This window comes from Lutra lutra, chromosome 11, assembly GCF_902655055.1.
Source record: "Lutra lutra chromosome 11, mLutLut1.2, whole genome shotgun sequence".
In the NCBI taxonomy this organism is placed as follows: Eukaryota; Metazoa; Chordata; class Mammalia; order Carnivora; family Mustelidae; genus Lutra; species Lutra lutra.
The window spans coordinates 3,287,253-3,309,219 of NC_062288.1; the positions used below are offsets into that span (position 1 = coordinate 3,287,253).

General features: G+C 50.4%; 1 protein-coding gene across 1 annotated transcript in view; it reads left to right on the forward strand.

Moving 5' to 3' along the window:
* ABCA13 (ATP binding cassette subfamily A member 13) overlaps positions 1–21,967 on the forward strand; it is a 340,662-nt gene that overhangs the window by 83,466 nt on the left and 235,229 nt on the right. Inside the window, exons 19-24 of the mRNA XM_047695838.1 lie at positions 321–2,129; positions 6,300–6,406; positions 11,792–11,910; positions 16,053–16,216; positions 16,943–17,022; positions 17,708–17,829. Coding sequence (XP_047551794.1) covers positions 321–2,129; positions 6,300–6,406; positions 11,792–11,910; positions 16,053–16,216; positions 16,943–17,022; positions 17,708–17,829 — 2,401 coding nt within the window. The remainder of the gene's footprint in view (positions 1–320; positions 2,130–6,299; positions 6,407–11,791; positions 11,911–16,052; positions 16,217–16,942; positions 17,023–17,707; positions 17,830–21,967) is intronic.

The following is a 21,967-nucleotide window of genomic DNA, read 5'->3' on the forward strand; positions in this document are numbered from 1 at the left end:
CTTCGAACTTTCAGAAGGGTGTTCCCTCTTGCAGTGAGAAACAATTTATATAGATTTCACCTTCCTGGCTTTTCTAAAACCGGAAGTCTGTGGCTTTTGAAGCAGCTAGGTTGGAGGGATCGCAATGGGGTTCTCTGTGAAATTCCTCCACCCTTCTCATTATTTGGCACCAAAATATTAATTTTCATCTGGAATGTGTGTTAGCGTGTCATCTTGTAATCAGGGTGATTCCCCCATGGTGCTACTGTGACACAAACATAGGCCTCTAGGTTCTGATCCTTCCACTGATAAACATGAAATTCAAAAATGTTTATTTGCAGTTTTGTCCCAAGGGATAAAATCCTAGAAATTCTGACACCGGATCAATTTCTTACCGCCTCAAAAGAAGACAGACCGATGAGCATTTTCTCAGGTTTAAAGGAGACTCTAAATCATCTAGTCAAAAGTTCATTTATTTTAGACAATGGACAATTTCATTTCGATCATCATCGAGGACTGAAGTTCATGAGAGATTTATTTAATGTTCTTCTAAGGGAAACCCCAGGGAAAAATAAGACTGAAAATAATTCGGAGTTTCTTGCGGCCGTGAGTCAGTTGCTTTTCCACACGAACAGCTCTGAGGATCTCCTCCATCTCAGTCACAATCTTAGGTCAGCTCTCCAGCTTGTGAGAGAAAGTTCTACAGAGGTAGCACATCTCCTGGATGTGCTTGTACACTCTCCTCATGAGGGTTTCCGTGACTTGTATCCTATACTCCGAGAAGTTATACTTTCCAATCTAACTAGTTTGCTTTCCTTCATAAATAATTCATTCCCTCTAAGAAACAGGGCAACATTAGACATTACCAAGAGATTGCTTGGTGTTATCTCAAGAGCTGGTGCAGAAAGTGATGCCTTAGAGCCTCTCTTGGAGATGTCTGATACCCTGACCATGCTGGTGAGGGACACTGCTGAGATGAGAGACCTTGCCACCTTGGTGACCTCCGCTGTGGAGCTTCTCGGGCTAGCCACGAGAGTTGCCCGGAAGGTGGCCACCATATTTGAAACTCATTCCATCCCCAATACCACTGATGCTATGAAATTCTTTGACAGTCTCTATACTGTTTTGCGACAAAGTGTTCGAAATGTTGTGAGAAAAATAGGTACTTTGAAGAATGTAGACCATTTCACATCAGAAAATAGAAGCAACTTGTTGACACCATTACTTGACTTGGCTTTTGGGATGATTGGGGTCAAGCCTAATATTTTGCAAGACTCTGATGTTAACGTGTCTACAAGCACATTCTCATATATGAACCAGTCCAAGGACTTTTCTGATATTTTGAAAGAAATCACTGAATTTTTAACTTCTCTGAAAAGCAGTTTGGGAGACATGGAGCATCTTGTGGTAGCTTTTAATAATGGGACCCAAATATTTGCGATGGATTCACTCAGCGTATGGGAAGAAGTTTTGGATTGCTTAGTTCCTATAAATAATATCATCAACCAGATAGACTTCTTACATCCTAATCCACTTCCCAATGATAGTTACCCTCAAGATACAACGTGGGAAAGAACCCAGGAAGTGATCCTGTTTTTGGATGAAATGCTATCACAAGACATCATTGGAATTGGGACTTATTTAAGAAGGATGATTGATCTCACCTTGGAAGCTCTTTGGAGTGACTTAGAGAAGGATGACTGGTGTGTGTCTAATCTGTGGCTGGCATTTGCTCAGCATCCAGATAACCTTTTGAAAGCCATAGAAACAGCTGGGGAGGTCTCTGGTGGAAGAGGTGGCCCGAGTGGACCTTTGTTTTCCAACATGTCTCTGATTCAGAATGTAACTCATCAACAGCTTAAAGAAGCAGTCCAGATCGTGTTAAAGAGAATGGCTCTCTTGAGGAAGGAACTTCCCCTAGATAACTCTCAGTGGATAAATGCCACGAGAACTTTGTTCCAGCCCATTTTTGAGAGTCTTGTTCATGTAGCCACTGGGAAGAAGATCACATTGGAAAAAGGAGAGAGGACCAAAAAGGTGGTGGCTGGTTTTCCTTCCATCCTCCAGCTGTCATCAAGTTTCGAGCAATTCCTGAAGGGATTAATCGCATTGATTGAGTACTGGCAAGAGGTCCCATTGATGGACCAAAGGTAATGAAACCCCCGATTCACTTCCTTTTTGCTCCCTTGCAGTAACTGCAAAACAGGACCCTGCAGGAATGGCCTGGAACCAGGTAAGGTATGGTTCTGGACTTCATCTTGATTGCACGCTGGAGTCAGTTCCGACATCCAGTGACTTGAGTCTGGTGTCTTCGTGACTTGACTTGTGATTTGGCATTCCCATATGTTTTGGATTTATCCAGCGGTGTTTGACAGTATATTATTCCTTTTTCAAAAGTAAAAACTTTGTTCTCTTCTCTTTGCTTGTCCAGAGCTAGGTGCATACACAGTTTTTCTGTTTCTATCCTCTGGCTGCCAAAGATCTCTCTGTTTGGTAGACAGGTAAGAGTGTAAGACTATATGCAGTCCATGCAGAGAACTGTGCTTTCAGCTGTAACCACCACTGGGAAGGGACAGGCAGCTCTTGGTTTCCTTTCTCTTTAAAGATTTTACATTATCTCTGCACCCAACATGGGGCTCAAACTTACAACCCTGTGATCCAGAGTCATGCACTCTACTGACAGCCAGCCAGGCGCCCCAGCTTTCTCCCTCTTTAGGTTCAGCCCAATGCTGTGGTTGATCCAGCTCCAAGCTCTGCCCCCATGTCTGAGAGACAGGTGAGGGGAGCCCTGTTCTGATCCTGTCACTCATCGTGTTCTGGAAGTTTCTACTGCTTCAGGTTGGAGGATTTGTGTCCTGGGTGTGCAGAGTCTCTGAGACACTACTCTGTCCCAATCCTTCCTTCTTGTGTGTGACAGTACCTTTGGATGGCCAGTGGTCCCTGCCTGCTCCTACCTTTCTCTTCATCCCATGGGGAGACTGGAGGTGGCACCAAACCCTCACTCATCTGCCAGAGAGTTTGACTTGTTTTCTGCTGGTTCTGTTGCAATAGGGCAGTGCCTCGATCCAGCCGTTTTTTATAACTTGGCAGGATTTCTTCGGTTAGTGAGACAAGGGTCTCCTGGCTTGAAGAACTATCACTCCTTTGACATTTGCATGCTGCCTTCCAGAGCTTCTCGCTTCACCTCTGCACTGCCTCTGATCCCACTCCCCACTGTGTGGGACAGTACACTCTGCTCTGAGTTTCCGAGTGAGCTGGAGGCGGTCTTGGCAACATGTATACTCCATCAACACCAGTTTTCATCAGATGTTTCTGGTTCTCCGGGGAGGGCATTTATACCGTCCACCAAGGGTAGGAATGAATGGGCTGTGGACTGGCTGTGTGGCCAACACCTGGTCACTAAGCTCAGAAGGCTACATTCCCTGTGTCCTCCGCTTAGCGATTACTTGCTTTCCTTCTCCCTCTGTTTTCACTCTTCTTATCATCGGCTTCTTCCATGGGGAAGACACAGAATGTCCCCAGTAGGCCATCAGATTGCTCATGGGTTTGAGGTCTGATGGACCCCTTCTCTCTGCGGCGGGAGCTTGTGGGGCCAGCAGCTCACGTGAGAGCAGGTGCCCTGGCCCATCTCCTACCTGCCTACCGAGGGCCCACGGTCTACCAAGATGCCCAGGTGATTTGTGAGTATGCTCTAGGCTTTCAAACACCACATTCCTCATACTGGGGGCTGGGAAGCCCAGATATGGAGCAGTTCGATGTCTTACCCAATACAACACACCCACATCACGAGGGAGATGGTGGCCTTTGGTATCTGTACAGAAAAATGAAATCATGTTCCTTTTGCTTCCAGGTCCATGATCTTTTAGGCACAACTAAAATGTAATAATTAAAATCCCACAATTTACCAAAGTATGCACTACCAGATGGTGACCATTACACAGCTCTACACACCATCATGTTTGATTTGGCCCAGAAATGACAATGATAAATGTTTGTCTTTCTGTAGCACTAAAACCCAATTCAGGAATAACTATTTCCTGCCCCCCAAATATCCACCAATTCCACTGTATTTTTATTATACCTAAAAATAAAACCTCTCCATTTTGTTCTCTATTTTAGAGCAACCCACTGCCCTTGAATCTGGCTTCCCGAGAGGATTTTGTATTTTTTTGCCTTACCTTCAAAAGCATCAAACAAAGTCAGATCCTCTTGAATCTGCAATTACCTGGTATAACTATGAAGAAACCCCACCTTTTTTAAAAAATGTATTCATTTATTTGAAAGAGAGTGCACAGGAGGGAAGGGTGGGGGGGGAGAGAGAATCTTAAGCAGACTCCACACTGGTCATGAGGCCTGATGCAGGGCTCGATCTCGAGACCCTGAGATCCTGACCTGAGCTGACACCAAGAATCAGACGCTTAACCAACTGAGCCACCCAGGCGCCACAAAACCCCAGTTTTTATTCACCTCAAGGATGCCCACACCCCAGGCAAAAGTGCACAGAATCAGTAAACTCATTCTCGTCCTGATAAATACACACACACCACCCCCACGCTGAACCTTCCACATTAACATGTGATAACCGTGTTCTCTAAGGACTGGTGGGATTCCCAAACATGGACAAACAAAACCCTGTCTGGAGAACATCCACGTTTGCCAGGACAGGTGGTGGTCCCCGGTCCCATTAGGTGTGTTGAAGCAAGTGGCTCTTTGGCCGTTCGGAGTCAGCTCCAAAAAGCAGGATGGTTTTTAAACTTTTTATTTTTTCCAGAAGGTTTCATTCCTTGGGGAAAGTAAATTTAAAACAGCACACTGTAGGAACATTGCCTTGCATTTAAACATGCAAACAAACCCTGTTCTGGTGGTCACAGTGTTCTGGAGAATTCCGAGTGAAGCGTGGACTCAGGCTTGTGATGTTGCCATGTTGGTCCCCTCGGCGTACGTGCACTTGACTTAACCCGGTTGACTCAACACTGAGTTTCCAGAAGCCGAGAGGCTTGTCGATCTCCAGGCCTCAGCAAGGATGTTCCTTTTCAAGGAATTTTGGGGAATTTCCTTGGGTAGTTGTACCCTTCATCGGTCGATGTGACCCAGTGTCTAAAAAAAAAAAAAAAAGAAAAGAGAAAAAGAATATACACACACTTGGATAAACTCCTTGGCAGGTGCTTCACAGGTCCTGTTACTTACATACTCAGTTCTGTCAGACTTTGAGGATAATTTTGAGTTTTGAAACAGTGTCGGCTCATTTAAGTGTGACACAAAAGCCATTCAGGGTTCAAGAAAAAATTCCCGAGCCCTTTTGGCCAGTGGTGTGATGGCAGAGCTGAGCATGAGCCCCCGCTGTGTGGGGGCTCTTAGCCCGTCCAGAACCGCCGCCGTGGTGGGCCAGCCCTCAGCAGCCGCCTCCGTGACCCTCTGCAAAAGTAACGGGCTGTGACTGATGAGTTCTGGGAACTACATGGCATAGCTGGGGTCATAAAATGAGGCCACAGATAGAAAAGAATGCCGGCTGGGGGTTCTGCCTTCCTTGGGGCCGAGGGTGGGAACCTAAGGTTTTCTAGGCTCTTTCTCTCTATTGGTGAGTTTAAAGCCTAAGAGAAGGCACTTCAAGTGCAGGAAGAGGAAAAGTGATGGGTGGGAACGGGCAGTTATCAAAGTCAACCAGGATCTTTCAAATAGAGGCGCCTCTGTGGGGTGTGGCTGGTAATGCGTGGTTTTGAGATACCTTCGAAATGCATGCATTTGCCACTAAAATTTGCACTGGGCACTTGCTTTACAAAAGGAAAAACCAGCCTTTAGGACTTTACAGCATTACTGCTTAGTAAAACAGTGGTCTGGACGCAGTTATCCCAACACCACCATTGGACCCCATGAAGACCAACACACATGCAAACACACGCACACACACGCATGCAAACACACACACACACATGCATGCTATACCCATTTTGCTGAAAGATAAGAAACTTACATACTAATTCATCCACTGCTGTGAATTCTCTGTACATAAATAGTAAACCATAAGATTTCTCTCTACTGGCTTTCTCCACTCCCTTTCTCCCACCCTTGGCCCCAAAGAAGGCAGAACCTTTGCATTTGAGAACGGATCAAGGCAAGGAAAGGGCAGATAGCTGGCTTCCTAGCCCTGGAATCGATGCTTCCAGAGCAGGGGACCCAGTGTTTCTGAGAGGTCTGGATGGCCACCTGTGTGTCTGGGGTCTGTCATGGAGGGGGACAGTGATGACTTTCTGTGTACAGCAGGGATGCACACGGCTTGCTGATTTTCTCCCTCTCATGCCATTGTCTGTTTTTTCCCTTAGCGTGGAAATGTGTCAAATTTTCCAGCAGCTTCAGAACCCCCCGGAAGCCATCGTGATCCTGCAGAAAGTGACGGTGCTGGTTCTCCGTGTGTTCAGCATCTTTTCAGGTGGGCTGTGCATGTGACAAGGGCCGCATGTTGTCCCATGCAGGCTTTCAGGGACCGGCTCTCCCAGGGATGGGAAGATTACCCCTGACTTTCTCTTAGAGGCCTGTGCGGCCTTCTTAGCCCCTGAGCTGGGCTTTGGTCTGCGTCTTTGCTCCTGGCATGCGCGTCCTTGTCTCCCCAACCTGAACTCCAGCTGGACTCTGTGACTCAGAGCGGGGGGCAGCTCTTCTAGAAGGATGACTTCCCTTTTTCTCTGCCGGCAGGGATGCTGAGCAGACCTCTGTTAAACGCAACTGTAATGACGTAGCTTCCACACCTCCCTCTCCTAGAGTCAGTGCTGTTAGGCCTGAGGGTGCAGAGACAGTGGGTGCAGGGACAGTGGGTACAGAGACAGTGGGTGCGGGGACAGTGGGTGCGGGGACAGTGGGTGCAGAGACAATGGGTGAGGGGACAGTGGGTGCGGGGACAGTGGGTACAGGGCAGTGGGTGCGGGGACAGGACCAGAGTCCAGGAGCGGAGGATCTGAGCCTCCTCTTCTGCAGGGCTGCCCCTCCCCCTCCCCCAGGTGGCTGCCCAGGTAATCACTCTAAGGCAAAACCCAGCTCCATGCCCACAGGAAGGGGAATCTGCCCGCGTGGGGTGGGGGCTTCAGGATCAAACAGGCTGAGCCCTGGTCCGGCCCGGCAGGTTCCTGCTGAGCCCTCCGGAGTGGGAGCCACGCTTGATTCAAAGCACAGGTAGGAGGAGGTACATAAAAGCAGACGGGAGCCCAGGTTGTCTCCCTGGGCCTTGTGTGCTATGCCCCCCACACTTGGCCGCCCCGCGCAATGCAGGCTGAGGATGAGAAATAGTAATTTAGGGACCAGCACAGGGATCGTTTAGGCTGAGAAACAGGGAAAGGGGATGTGTGCACACATGCATGCGTGTGCGTGTATGTGTGTGTGCGTGCATGCGCGTGTGTGTATGTGTGCTTGTGTGCGTGCGTGTGTGTGTGCATGTGTGTGTGTGCCACAGAGGTGGGGACACATCTGTCGATGTAAATGAAACCCCAGCTGGCATGTAGATCTTTCTCCTTTTTTTAAAAAAGAAAATCTCTACTTCTGATTCGAGATGTTGTGAACGATGGCAAAATTCTGTTGACTTAACCAAGCGTTGAATATCTGAGCACACCCTAGGACAGGCCACACATGTTTTCACTCTCTGGTCAATCGCAAATCACACTTTTTTCCTGCGTCCCCAGTGCTCACCTGACATTGGACCCAACCACCTTCAGACGCAGAATGATTCGGACATTTCTCAGTCAAGACGTAATGGCTGAAGTCTAATGTGATGACTTTTTTTTTTTTTTTGAAGATTTTATTTATTTATTTGACAGAGAGAGAGATCACAAGTAGGCAGAGAGGCAGGCAGAGAGAGAGAGGGGGAAACAGGCTCCTCGCTGAGCAGAGAGCCCGATGCGGGGCTTGATCCCAGGACCCTGAGATCATGACCTGAGCCGAAGGCAGAGGCTTAACCCACTGAGCCACCCAGGTGCCCCTAATGTGATGACTTTTAAATGAATTCGATGTTCGTTATCAGCTGGGTTTGTTTACTCCGCCATTCTGCAGTACAGCCCCTAGAGGAAGGTTGCAGACTTGACATTAGGTTTCGTTGGTGACAGAATTAATTTCGGATTTGTCTGTTTCATTTCAAGAAAACTCGCGCATGCCTGGGTCTCCTTCAGACCGTCGTCCACTTTCCTTATTAAACCGTCAAGCATTTCTGGAATAGGAGGGGGCCATGACAGGCGGGGACAGGTGTAAGCACCGGCCAGCGATGAGTGGGGGTGGGGGGCCAGAAGGGGTGCTGGCTCTTGTCCGGTGACACAAAAGGAGTAGCACTCAGACCGGTGACGGTTACTCTTGGAAATGGAGTATTTTCAGGGCCCGAGTCAAATTTGGTGTCATCGTGAGGACAGCTGTCGTTTTTGTCCCCCGGATCTGATACCTGAAATCTGTGAGGATGTCTGCATGAGGGCACGGGGTGCGGCCTGGTAGGTTCCCTGAACCAGAGGACTTGTCTTCTTCGACCTTCTGGTGTCCCCAGTGGGCACACTGAGGCCCAGACAGTGGCGGTGGGTTGCCCGGGACCTGGGAGTGAGGAAGTCAGTGCGTCTGGTGGAGCAACCTGTGGGACTGGGGGAGGCAGGGGGTCTGGAGAGGGGGTGGGACTGCCAAGCCAGAGCGGGGCTCTGACGTGTCCCAGAGCCTGGAGGCGCCCCTGCAGGGGGGTGGGAGGAGCCAGGGCTTGGAGCTGGGTCTGCAGAAGCAGCTTGAGGCGCAGCAGGCGTGGACAGGAGTGTGGAGGGAGAGGTTCTGGTGGGCGTGCGGGTTCCCGGCCTCGAGGGGGGGTCCCTTCAAGGGTGTGCTAGAAGCAGACCCACACATCCTCCCTGACCAGCCTTCCAGCGACGCCAGGCCCCGGTCCCTACCTTCCCACTTCCTCGGTTTACCAGGAAAGCGGAGGGTGGACCTGGTCATTGCCTAAATCTATGTGGTCAGAGAGTCCCTTCCTGGAGCGTCTGGGTGACATAGCTCCCGAACATGTTGTCCTGTCTCCTCCAAAGCAGAGGCTTCTTTTGTCCCCAAAGACAAATGCTGGTGCATTACGTAGCACGTTGCACCTTTTGTTTGTGTTTCCATAGGAGATTGCTTAAGAGACACATTTTGCATTTTTTACTGTAAAGAGATCTGTTTTCAAAGTCAGAGCAATAGTGACATTGATGAGAAACTAAACCAATGAGGAAGGTTGCTTCTGAAAAGCATGACTTTGGGTGTGTCCTGTGCAGTCGGCATTCTGTGTGGAGTTGACCCCTGTACCCCACAGGGCTTTGGGGCCATCACCCCCTCGTGCAGTCAGAAATTCTCGTATAATTTCTGATGTGCCAAAACTTAACTACTAACAGCCTGCTTTTGACCGTATCCATAATATAGATAGTCAGTTAACACGTGTTTTGTATGTTCTATGTATTATACACTCTATTCTTTTTAAAGTTTATTTACATAATCTCTACATCCAACGTGGGGCTTGAACTCGACCCTGAGATCAAGAGACCCAGATCCACTGAATGAACCAGCCAGACCCCACACCACCACCATACACTCTATTCTTACAGTAAAGTAAGCTAGAGAGAAGAAAGTGCTACTAAGAAAATTGCCAGGAAGAGAAACTGCATTTGCAGGCTGTCCTGTAAAAAATCCATGCATGTGGTAGACTCATTGTGGCTCAAAATAGTGTTTTTCAAGTGTCTTCAAGAGTTCAAAACAGTTTTTAAAAAATTACTTTGGAGAAACAATGTAATAATGTTAAGAAGCAGAACTGGTTTTTTTTTTTGCCAAACTGAAAAAAAAATTATTTTAAAGTTTTTGCTACTCCTGGCAATACATTTCATTTTGTATACAGCAAGACTGCAATGTTTACCAGGCATGTGCTAGGAGCAGAGGTGTGTGCTAGGAGCAGGCGGTGACCTGGGACAAGACTCGAGCAGAGGCCCTGGATGGGTGGGGGCAGCATGCATTTACCTGCTAGGGGTGTGGCAGGACGGGCTCAGCGCTGGCAGGAGGCAGGTGTCCTGAGGCAGAGCTCTGAAAGACAGGGTCAGGAGAGGCTCTCTGGGCAGGGCAGGAGGTGCAGGTGGCTTTGGGGAGTGGGGAAGAGTCCCGGGAATGAGCAGGGATGGGGTGTGACTGGTGGCTGCACAAGGCTGTGGATACTACCCCATCCTTTGAGCAGATTCCTATTTTCAACACAAAATGAACAAATCTTTTAGAAATTGTGCAAAAAGGAAGACAGTTTTATTCGAACCCAAGTGAGGGCAGCTGCCCGGATACACAGTCTGTCCAAGGAAGAGGGTGCTCCCAGGAAGGAACTTGTGCTGTAGGTGTTACAGGATTTGTGTCATCTCAGTGCCTGTGGCTCTTGGTTGCTCTGCTTCAAAGAAGGAAGAGGTAGACCAGAGCAAGAGTGATGGGAAGCAAAGCACAGTTTACTGAGCAAGAGCATAGAGCTCCCAGAGAGGGAGGGGGGTTCTGAGAGGGTTGCCCCTGGAGTTTCTAAGTTTAGGGACTTTTATGAGCTCTTTTGGGGAACTTAAGCAATCAGGGTGTGCTGAGTCGTGCCAACCCGGGCTTTGGTCACGTATCTGTCTATCTATTAGGTTCGTGCCCACGTGCTGATGGTCTTTTTTCTGCTGACATCTGCGGGCTAGGTCTTAACTGCCCCTCACCTGTGATACTGACAATGTTTTTGTGGTTGTCTTATTTTAGGATGTTTTGCAGAATTTATTTCTGCAAAGGCTACAGAGCAGAATGTCAGTGTGGTCTTGTGTACACTGCAGAACAGATGCTAGTGCTGTTTGATCTCAGCTGTCCTGATTCCCTTTTTCCTTGTTGCAGACCCTGGCCCTGATCACCTGACTGTCCCACTCACTCCTAACCCAGGGTTGTATGTTTCTTATTACATCAGTTCCAAAGCATCATGAGGAAGGATGTTCTGGAAAATTACAAACTCAACCTTCAGCTATTAGTATGTGCAAGGTTGTGAGATTTGGAGGTATGGGTACCTGGGGAGATTTTTACTCATATCTTTAGTCTGAAATGTTTCTTTTTGGTCATTTGCTAAGGAAGCAGGTGTACCATGTGTGTCAGGGCAGAAATAGAGCCCCCTCTTTGAGGTCTGGTGAAGTCCTTCATGAAGTCGCTCGGACCTTGGTGAACGTTGATGTACAGCTTCCCTGGGAGCCTGGGAGCAGGGCTCACCAGTGGGAAAGGTTGGGAATTTCCTTTGTCATTAGAACCAGCCATGTCCCATTAGGAGGAGCCCTGTGACTCAGAGGTGAAGATGAATTGGGGGTTGGGGCAGGGAATGGAGAGCTGTGGGAGGTGTTAGGAGCAGGTGGAGAGGTGGGCTGGGAGGTGTGAGGTAGGGGACAGTTGTGGGGAGGGCCTCAAACTGACCATGTGAGTAATGCACCCCTCGAGCTGGGGCACTTTGGGGAATCAAAGAGGGCACTGATCACAGCTACTCCCAGGCCATTGAGGAAGCCAGGGCCATCCTGGGCAGACCTGGTGAACGAGGTCCCTTCCCAAAGGGCTACGAAAGGACACGCCAGCATGGGGAGGTGGAGGGTGTTAATTTCTGTACATTCAGTTACTCCCAGAAAAACACCAGATGCCAGGAACTCAAAACCACAGCTTCCCTTTCATATTCTGAAAGTGGATTTTGAGGATTTAAGAAATGTTCATGAATTTGTCATCCTTTTGGGTCTTTCAGAAATGACTTGGGGAGAGCCCCTCACCAGGGAGAAGACCGTTTACCAATGACGTGTCCGTGTGCTTCCTCCAACAGAAAACCCTTCCTTGGCCAAGGACATGCTGTGCGCTGCTCTGAGTTGCAAGCAGGGTGGGACGCGGCGGCTGATCATACCTGCTCTCCAGGGGGCCGCCCTGATGCATGACCACTACCAGGTTTGTCTTCTGCCACCGTCTTCCTCGTGCCTGGCCACGCGAGACAGTCTGCTCACGCCCAGCGTGCTGGCTGTGTCCCTGTAACCACACAGCTGTGTTGGCTTGGCCACGCCAGAGGTTAGCCCACGGCCCTCCTCCCCTGGCTTCTGCCGAGTGACACCGGCATGTTCCGTGTTCAGGACTCCAGCAAGCAGGTTCTTAGCCTCAACGTCGTTGATAAGCCAATGATACAAACATCTATGAGAGTAAGTTGTGTGCAAAATGAAGGTTCGTCAATATCTAATTATTTTAGTGCGGTTTAAAGAAAAGATTTTATTTATTTGAGAGAGAGAGCAAGTACAAGCAGGGGAAGCAGCAGGGGGAGAGGGAGAAGCAGGCTCCCTGCTGAGCAGGGAGCCGGACGCGGGGCTCGATCCCAGGACCCTGAGACCATGACATGCGCTGAAGGCAGACGCCCAGCCAACTGAGCCGCCCGGGTGTCCTGTGGGGGTTTTGCTGCTGACCGTGTCCTTGAGCTGGCTCCCACCTCCTCCTCCTGTGCAGTGGGAGCACCTTACACGCCGCCATGCCTCTCTAACCAATTCTGTGTTCACGGATGTCGCCTTAGTGACTCAAGTGAGGTCACGGTGACACCATTTATACCATGGAAATTGGCAAATTCTACAAATAAGATATTTCTCCCCGGAGAGCTAGTTATTAAACACTGACCAGCCCTCCGTGGGTTTTGACTTAGCACACACGGGTGAGCACTGAGAGCCCTTTGCTGTATGGGGACCAGCCTCAAGGCTTCCTTTTATGGACTTAGATGGGAGCCCAGTGAGCAGCCATGTGGGGCCTTGAGCTGGAGCTGGGCCCGCGGTCGTGCCTTTCGCCCACGGCCGGCTCCCTTCCCCTGGGAGCCAAGGCCACGGGGCCCACCAGCAGGCCTGACCTGCTGGGGAAGGGTGGAGGACAGCGACGTCAGTCTGGCGACAGACTGAGCACCTTCCTTTCTACAAGCGCCTGACCTGGATGTCATTAATGGCTTTTGTGTTCCAGCAACGCCACCTGAACACGTGTCTGGGGAAGGCTGCATGGTCACAGCAGGCCGGGTGAAGGGTGCTGCGGAGGGAGACGGGAGGTGGTCAGGCTACGCCCCCGGACACGGTGCAGGGAGAATGTGAGCGGGTGGTCCCTGCAACAGACTTGGGAAGAGTCGTGACCCAGCACTCTTCCCTAAGGACACTGATTTATGAGACCATCCAAATCTTATCTCCGGGTTGCACAGATCTCTGTCCTGTATTAAATGTAGACCCATTAAAAAAACCCAACAGATGCCTCTTGAGTGCCTAGTAGTGTTTGCAGTCATACAGGAAGGCGAGCATGCCCGCTTTCAAAGCTGCCTCGAAGGCTGCCTTCGTGCTTCCAATTCCTAGTGGCTTTCAACAGCTCGGGCTGCCAACAGTTAGGTCTGTCTGGAGAGCAAGCAGGAGTTCCTGTCTTTGATGACAAAAATAGGACTGGGCTGATCTCAGGGTGTGAAGCCTCTAGGACGGCTCAAGGTTTTCCAGAGTGCGAGGCTTTTAGAAACAGAAATGCTCCTAGGCTCCGGGGTGTGAAGTGCTCGGTGCCCTGCAGGGGTGAGCCAAAGGCACAGCTATTTTTAGTTTTCCGGCGTCTGACAGAACGTTCTGACAGAGGTTGCATTGGTGCCGACGAGGCATCGCGCCGGAAGGGAGCGCCCTGGCGCTTGGTGGTGGAAGACAGCGGCAGGGAGCTAAACAGAGGTCAGAAAAAAAATTACGTTAAATTAAGATGTGCGTGCCCAGTGAGTCGAGACATGGAGCATGTGGCTGGAACCCAGGTTGGGTTTCCAACCCTCTCCCCAAGTCTAGCCCTTTGGACCCACCTGGGGACTGCATTGCCTCTGCAAAGCACGCTGGGTGCACCTCCCTGACCGGTTCCTATAGACCTCCGGTGGTCAGACCCTGACTCGTGCACTTGGTGGCCTGATCCTGTCCCCAAAGTCCAGCCTTGTGGATGTCAGCCTAGGTCTTTGCACCCAACACTCCTTGCACAGAGCCCAGTGCATCTGTGACAAAGGAAGCCAGAACTCACCTTCCAGTGTCCTTGCTGCTGGGACGGGACGTCCACTGTCCTTCTCCACAACCCCACATATTTCAAAATCATTGTGTTGCTAAAATTAAGAATAATCCATAGTGGGAATATTACAAATGAGTAGAATTACATAAAACTGGCATAAAATTACTGAATTCTGAACTAAAGGCTCTTTTCTAGGAAAGAAGGCATTTTGGGGCAGAGCCCAGGGGCAGTGGGCTTCATTCATCCTCTGTTCTCAGAAGGGAGTTGTACCCCTCGTTCTGACCCAGGGGAATCCCTGCACCTGTGTGCTAGGCAAAGGGGCCTCCGCAGAGGGGGAATATTGACACAGGACCGGATGTCCCCCCGCCTTGTCCAATGGCTGTCTGTTGGCAGGCGTCCTCCCCGGGATGCAAGCCTCTGGGAGGTGGGTGATGAATGAATGGATGATTGGATGGACAGCTCTGTAGGATTTCTGTTCAAGCTTTACCCCCCCACCAATGATTGGGAAAATGTGAACTTGGACAGGGACCCATAATCCTGGGCAAGTTAGTGGGTACCCAGTGTGTGGTGGTCTGCTGGCTGTGTGGGCTCCCCCGTGACACGGTTCCGAGGTGCTGCTGGTGGTGTGAGTCTGGGTGCCCTGGTTCCATGTCACTGCTCCCCTTGAGGGCTCCCTTGTTACCCTGGCAACTCCTGGGTCCTCAGGCGGGTTCTGCTAGGCTGTGTCCGGCGACTCCAGGCTCAGGTACCGTATCTTCCACGGTTCACTTTCCTTGGGAAATTGATGTCTTAGGTCTCTCTGACCAGCAAAATGATTCATGGTTTCGTTTGTAAGAGAAACTGATCATGGTTTTGAGGGAAATTTTTACACGTTGTGTCGAGCAGAAATACTACCTAAGGGTAGACTTACATTTGATTCCTTTCTCGCCTTCATTGGCAGAAGCTGGGGCCGCGCTTCCGCCCTCAGGAAGAGTCGGGGGATGTCAATAAAATAAGATAACATAACAAAATTCTGGCGATGTGGCTCAGTTCTGTGCAGCAGAATTCCTGTGTCCAGGGAAGGCACTGGGACGCGTGTCTGTGCGCACGCCGACACGTGGGCTGTTTTTCCAGCTCTTTTCAATTTTATGTTACTGTTCATCACTCGATTTTACATACGATGAATGTTTTCATTTTATAGGTATTTTATATAGGTATTACTCTATTTTGTGTGTGTGTGTGTGTGAGAGAGAGAGAGAGAAAGAGAGAGAGAGAGAGAGAAATGATTGGTATTTCATAAGGCTGGATCATGCTTCAAAGAAGATGCTAAGACAGGGGCGCCTGGTGAGGGGCTCAGTGGGTTAAGCATCTGCCTTCAGCTCAGGTCATGATCTCAGAGTCCTGGGAGGGAGCCCCGCATTGGGCTCTCTGCTCAGTGGGGACCCTGCTTCTCCTTCTCTCTCTGCCCCTCTCCCCTGCTTTTGCTCTCTCTTTCTCAAATAGATAAGTAAAATCTCAAAAAAGGAAAGAGGATGCTAGGGTAGCCAAGGACCCTTAGAATTGGGCCTAGACCGGGGGTCTCACTGTGCTCCTCACCGAGGGGTGGCAGGGACCTTCAGGGCAGGGGAGACCCAGGTCTTCCCCATGGTTTCTATGGACAGCCACATACGATTTCTCAGGAGTGAGCTCTGTGGCTGGGAATGCTGCAAAGGTTCAGTTTTCAAACCAGGAATGAATGAACTCTGGTCGCCAGCTGGACGGTGCTCCTTCTCTGGCAGGCCTTGGAGAGCACGCCACCCCGCCTGGACCGTGCGAGGCCGAGCCAGGACTAAGAGGCGAGATCTCCCGGCGCCCAGCCAAGGGCTCCTTCTGCTGCTCTGCAAGGGGCAGGCACTATTAGACCTGCTGGGATGTCCTCAGTCTCCAACACTATGTTTGCCCAGGCAGAGGAGGCGAGCAGAATGCTTGCATCGTACGGAGTCCTTGGGGTGGGCTTGGGGGCACACATTTACCCAGAAACCAGGCACGAGCCTCCATGAACAAGTGTGTGTGTTTCTAACTGGATCTCTGCTGTTTTCTAGGAAATGCAGAAGATGTGGTCCTCACCCCCTCAGCTCAATTGTGAAGGTCTCAGAAGGAATCTTTCTAGCTCCTTGGAAAGCCTCAGGAGCAGCCTGGAGCGCGCCACCGACCGGGACTGTGAACGCCGGCCGCTGCTGGACTTGGCTCTGCAGCGTGTGCGCACGTACGTATGTCCCGGGGTCTCTGCCCGCCCCCGTGTTTTCCTTCATCAGGAAGTTGTCTTGAGTTTCTAAGTCTCAGTTTGTCCATCTTGGACCATGATGGGTGCCACATACAGTGTCTAGACGGCAGCAGAGTTTTCCACGGCTGGAAGATTTCAGTGGTGAAATATATGGGGGCATTCACGGGAAGGCTTGCTTTACTGATGAGCAAGATGTGAGATCCAAGATCTGACTCTGTAATACGGTGTTCAGTGTGTTTTGTCAGAGTAGGCAAAGATTCTTCAAATTCCCTTCTTATTGGGTTAATTGTGTCCTGTGTCCTCCATGTGCAAACCAGTGGCAGAGGAGATCACACAGCGTATTCTGCAAACAGACTTAGGCACAGAAAGAAGGGTCGTCGACTCCTTAATATCCCAACTTCTCCCACATTCCCTGATCTAGTCTCTCTATTCTCTCCACATTTATGAGAGGCCACTCACGCTTCTTCGTCCTCCCAACTCATCTGGCCTGGCCGGGGCCCCAAGGACACCGTGCTGGGATCGTGACAGTCACGGGCATCCCTGTGTGGAGGGCGTCAGGAGATGTGGTGTGTCTGATTGTCTGAAGAACGTTCTGGAAATGTGATGTTATCTGGCTCATCTCCTGGGAACGGAGGCCGGATTGTTCACTCCAACCTTGTTTCTGGTGTTTATCTTGCCTACGTTCACTTTGATCTTCTGCCGTTTTAGGTTGGCCCAAAGCCTCGAGAAGACCTGGTTATCCGGGAATCCCATGCTGACTCTTCTCAGCAATTTCACAGTGACGGAGGGTAAGATGTGTTTCCTCCAGCTCGGCTCAGTTACGAAGGAAGTGTGCTTTCTCCCACAAATATGTTACTGAAGTAGAATGTACAAAGGGAAGGTTGCACTGTATGTGACAAAGTATTCAGAACTTGGCTGCTCTCATGTATTTGGAGTTAAGAAGGAAAGTTCTGGAATCCTGCATCCCAAAACCAGAACCGGGGTGGAGGAGAAGCTTTTGTGTCATCCTGTCCCTGCATCCCTGGACAAGCCATGCGGTGTCCGTATGTCTCTGCTTTCCGTCTGCTCTATCTGTACAACTCATAGCACCAACATGCCACTTGAGAAGAGTTCTGGAAGCTCCTTATGTGATCCTCCTCCTGGTTAAAAAAAAAAAAAAAGTAGGATAAGGAAACACATAGAATGAGTCTTTCCAGGAGCCGGTTACTTCCCTATGAAAAAGGTCTTTGTAGAGTAAATCCTAAAATACACAAATCTTAGAGTGGTCAGGAGAGCAGGAAAGACCACACACCCTGGGTCTGTTTTATTTCGGTGTGAATGACCTCAGCTCCTCTAGGGTAGGGGACATGATGTCCTCCAGCGTGTGCTTTGGACCGGACGATCCTTGCCAGGGTTTAGCATGGATTTGTGTTTTCACAGTCAATATTAGCCAGACGTTTATGATTACAGGATTTCCTTTTGATGATTTTTCAGATGTAAAAGTCAAAGATTTGGTGCAGAACATCTCCAAGCTAACCCACGAACTTCAGTCTTCCATCCACATCTCCAACGAGACTATCCACAGCCTTCTAGAAGCCAGCATCTCCCGTTCACAGGTGCGGAGCCAATGCGCCTCTGTCCCCCACCCCCCCTGCCGTCCCGGGGCCAGCCTGGCGCTGTGGTCTCTTGTCCCCTCCTCTCCCATCCTGTGCCGAGGGGCTAGCCACAGGCAGGGAGGACATGGGAGGGCAAGCCAGGAGTGAGAGGGTGTCTCTCTTGCATCAGAAACTTGGGATCTTTAATTTCATAACATTGTCTTATTAGGGTTAGAAAGGGTAAAATTGGCGATGATATTTATTCCTGTTATTTCTAACCTTGATGCACGACACGCCCTGGAGGGTCCTGCTTGTTTAGGTAGGGGTTGCAGAATTCTCAAAAATATGTGAAAACAGAAACACATAGAAAGCTCTAAATGTCAGCCGGGCTTGTCTTTAAGTCAAGAATACCCATGTGCTGTCTGTGTGCAGAGGGGGTGGCTTATCACACAAGCAGGTGGGTGAGGAGCTTTGTCCTGTTCACGGTGGCCAGGACACAGGGTCAGCGCACGGAGAGGGGGAGGGGAGGCACGTGTGCTGGCTGGTGGTGGGTGCGGTTTGTGCACAGAGGTGGGGAGAGTGAATCCTTGCCCCCCGCAGCTGGTATCACCGGATCCTTGGCTGTTGGTGAGAGAGCTTTCCAAGCACTTCTAGTTGGCATCTACTCTCTCTCCACTGAGAACCTTCCGGAAGCAGTCACCGTGAAGATGGCTCCCAAGTGGATGTTTTTTATTGACAATCTGTGGGGCCCCAGTAGACACTTAATTTCCTGTTGATTTTGGTTAACCAGGGCCCCGTGCAAGCTCTGGCAGGCAGATCAGTTATGGGCACACCTCACTTGAGTGTGCGTGGCAGACCCTCACAGATTTTAGGTTTCTGGCACCCCTGCATCGAGCAAGTCTATCCGTGCCAGAGTTTCAGCAGCATCTGCTCACATCACGTTTCTGTCGCATTTTGGTCATTCTTGTGATGTTTCAACCTTTTTCATCATTATCGTGTTTGGTACCAAGACCTGGGAGCCGTGGTTGGGATTCGCCGAAAGCTTAGACGGCAGTTAGCGGTTTTGAGCAATAAAGCATTTTTTTAACCCAGAAATGTACTTTTTAAAGACACCGTGCTATTGCACACTTAGTAGACTACAGCACAGAGCAAACCTATGTTTTACGTGTACTGGGAAACCAAAAAATTCATTTGATTCTCATTATCGTGATACTCGCTGTATTGGAGCGGTCTGGGACCGAACCACAGGATCCCAGAGGAGCACATAGTGTTCAGCATTAGCTGCATCAAGAAAGACATCAGTAAGAAGCCGGGAACCCCGACTTCAGATTATAGTATCACCAAGTTATTTATGGTGAGTCACACAGTGTCTGTCTTCAAGGAAAAATCCTGCCGGTGGTTACTGAGCACCACATACAGATTGGGGGTTGGGGGGTTGGCGATGAGGTGGGTGCAGAGAACACGTCCTTGTACGTAAGCAGTGATTAGATTTGATTTGAAATCTTCAGTTACTGGAATTTCTAGTGGGGGCGGGGAGTCCCTCCTGGGGTCCCTTGCCAAGCTTATAGGACTTGGGCTTAGGCTCAACGATTAAATATTTTTTAATTGCAGCGTAGCTGACCTGTAATATGAAGTTCTGCGTGTCGAGCACAGCAGTTCAGCATTACGAGACACTCGTCCCGACACGTCTGTCACGGTGTCATTGATTGTATCCTCTAGGCTGTACTTTTCATCCCCGAGTTATTCCTCTTGTAACTGGACGTTTGTACTGTGATCTTAATCCCTGTCATGCGGTTTGCCCGTCTCTCCACCCATCTCCCCCTTGGCAAATGAACAAACAAGAGGAGACCCCAGAAAAGAGAGGAACTTACTCCTAAATACAGAGGAGGGAAGGTGGGCTCCGCTCTGGGGATGGCGGCCACCAGAGGCAGCAGGCGGCCAGCAGGTGTCACTGGCGCTCTATCTTGGGAGGGGCCGGGCTCGCTGGCCCCGGCTGCTTTGCATTCCCGTGTCTCTCACTGTGGTCCCTTGAAGAGCTGGGCCAGTGGGTAATTGGGAGGTTGCGTGGCTCTTGCAAGCCTGCATTTCTGCCCTTCAACGAGATAACGAAGCTATCTGCTTTGCTCTCGAAACGTATCCATGGACCCACCTATGTCTACAAGGTCCTAGGGAAGGAATTCATGTTCAGGGAGGGGACTGTGCTGTGGGGTCTGTTTTTTTCTGGACCGCCAGGCTGACAGCAGCACCGTGTTTTTGGTGGTAAGCTCGACGGCTTCCTCTCTGGGCTTGTCTATCCTACTTTCCGTCAGTTTGCGAAACTGTCACATGGGCAGACTGCCAGAACCCGCATTCATTCGTTCACTCATGGAAAAGCTCCCTTTCCATGAGGGGTTCTTCCTCAAGTGCTAAGGGAGCAAATGTTCCAGAACCTTCTATGGCAGTGGCACACAAAGACATAAATGTGCTGTATGGGGAAGACCCCATGTGCAGGTGACACGTCAGCGGTGGAGATGGGTCACGCAGGGGCTCAGGCAGCCATGACCAGAAGCCACGGGCTGTGAAGAGCCACATGGAGGAGGCCCAGGCTTGGACACCCAGGGCACAGGGCTGGAGGCAGGGAGGCAGGGAGGCTGGAGGCACTGCCACTGATCTCAGGCCTCGGTTCTGGCTCTGGGCACCTCGGGAAGTTCCCTCCCCGGCGGTGCTGCATTCTTCACCATGAAACCAGAATCACAGACCTGGGCATGTGGCGTCCACCTCGCCCGCCTATGTCCTGGGCGACCCTTCCACCTGCCCTATGAGGAGAGCAGGCATTTCATGCTACGATGCCTTGTCGTGGGCCTTAGATCAGCGGTCACTTCCTTCTTTGTATTTGGCCACATTTTGATTCTTTAAAATTGCAACAAGGTCTGAGTCAGGACCCAGGAAGACTGGGAGTCTGTCTCCTATCCCGTTATTTTCTTCTCCAAACAATGGAGTGTATCGGCACCGGCTGGGAAGACGGGCGCTGTCCATGGTCCTGAGTGGGATTGTTCCTCCTATGGGGGTTCTTGTGGAGGAAGGCGGGGAGGGGGCCCCCAGACAGCCCTCATTGGGAAGGTGTTCTCAGACTTTCTCTTATTTGGCTTGGGCAGAGAGGCGTGCACCTCTCGTTGAGGCTGGTTCTGTGGGCGTCATGAGCAGCTGGCCAGTGTGGTTTGGAAGCAGAGAGATTCCAGATGGGGATTTACCCAACAGCTCACATCCCATTTGTTGCAGCACATGGAGTTTGTCTCCTCAAAAGCTGCAAAACATTGTTCTTGGTGTGGCTCCCTCCGGGGTAGACAGCAGGTAAAATCGGCTTTTTCCAGCAACCACCCGCTGCAGGCCCCAGCTCCACCCCAGAGAGAAGACAGTAATTACTGTGTGAGTGGTGTTGACAGTCTCTGGCCCACATGGAGGATTCTGGTCAGGCATCCCCTGGAAGACACGGCCAGCTCTGTAGGGGCATGTGATCCTGGAAGCTAAGTTTCCCTCAGTTCCCGCAAGGGACCCCATCTCTGGGCTTCATCCTGGATGTGTGGTCCTTTCAATCCACATCTCTCTGCCTCTCTGCCACCTCTGAAAGCAGAACCGTCCCTCACTGCTCCCAAGGGGGTGCATCTCTCCCTGCTCGCACCGATGCAAACAGCTTTGAACCTGAATATAGGATTTGCGCTGATCTCTGCCCAAGTACCTCTTGCTAGTCTTTCATCCTGGCTCTACTTGGCAAAGTGTCACGCATCTCTCTCAGCCTTGCTCGTCCCCAAGGAGGGGAGCACACCATGTGTGTGTTCGTTCAAGTCAGGAGTCTGCACAGTCAAGTGCAGAGGGTTGGCTGTGGTCTGGGCAGGTGCAGTTTGTAAGTTTGTAAGTTTGTAAGTTTGTAAGTTTGTAAGTTTGTAAGTTTGTCTCTTAAATCAGCCACTGCGTGTAACCTGGGTCCTGGCAACATCCTAGCCTTTGGACGTCCTAGTGTGTTGTCTGAAGGAGAGACTTTGGTATCAACGTGGCTCGTTGACGGTGGCTCCCCCAACGTGGTTTGTGGCCATTGCCACTCTCTCCAAGAGCTCGTGCATGACCCACAGTCAGGATTGGTCCAGGTGCCTACCCTGCTGTATGCTGCCAATTCCTCGGATCC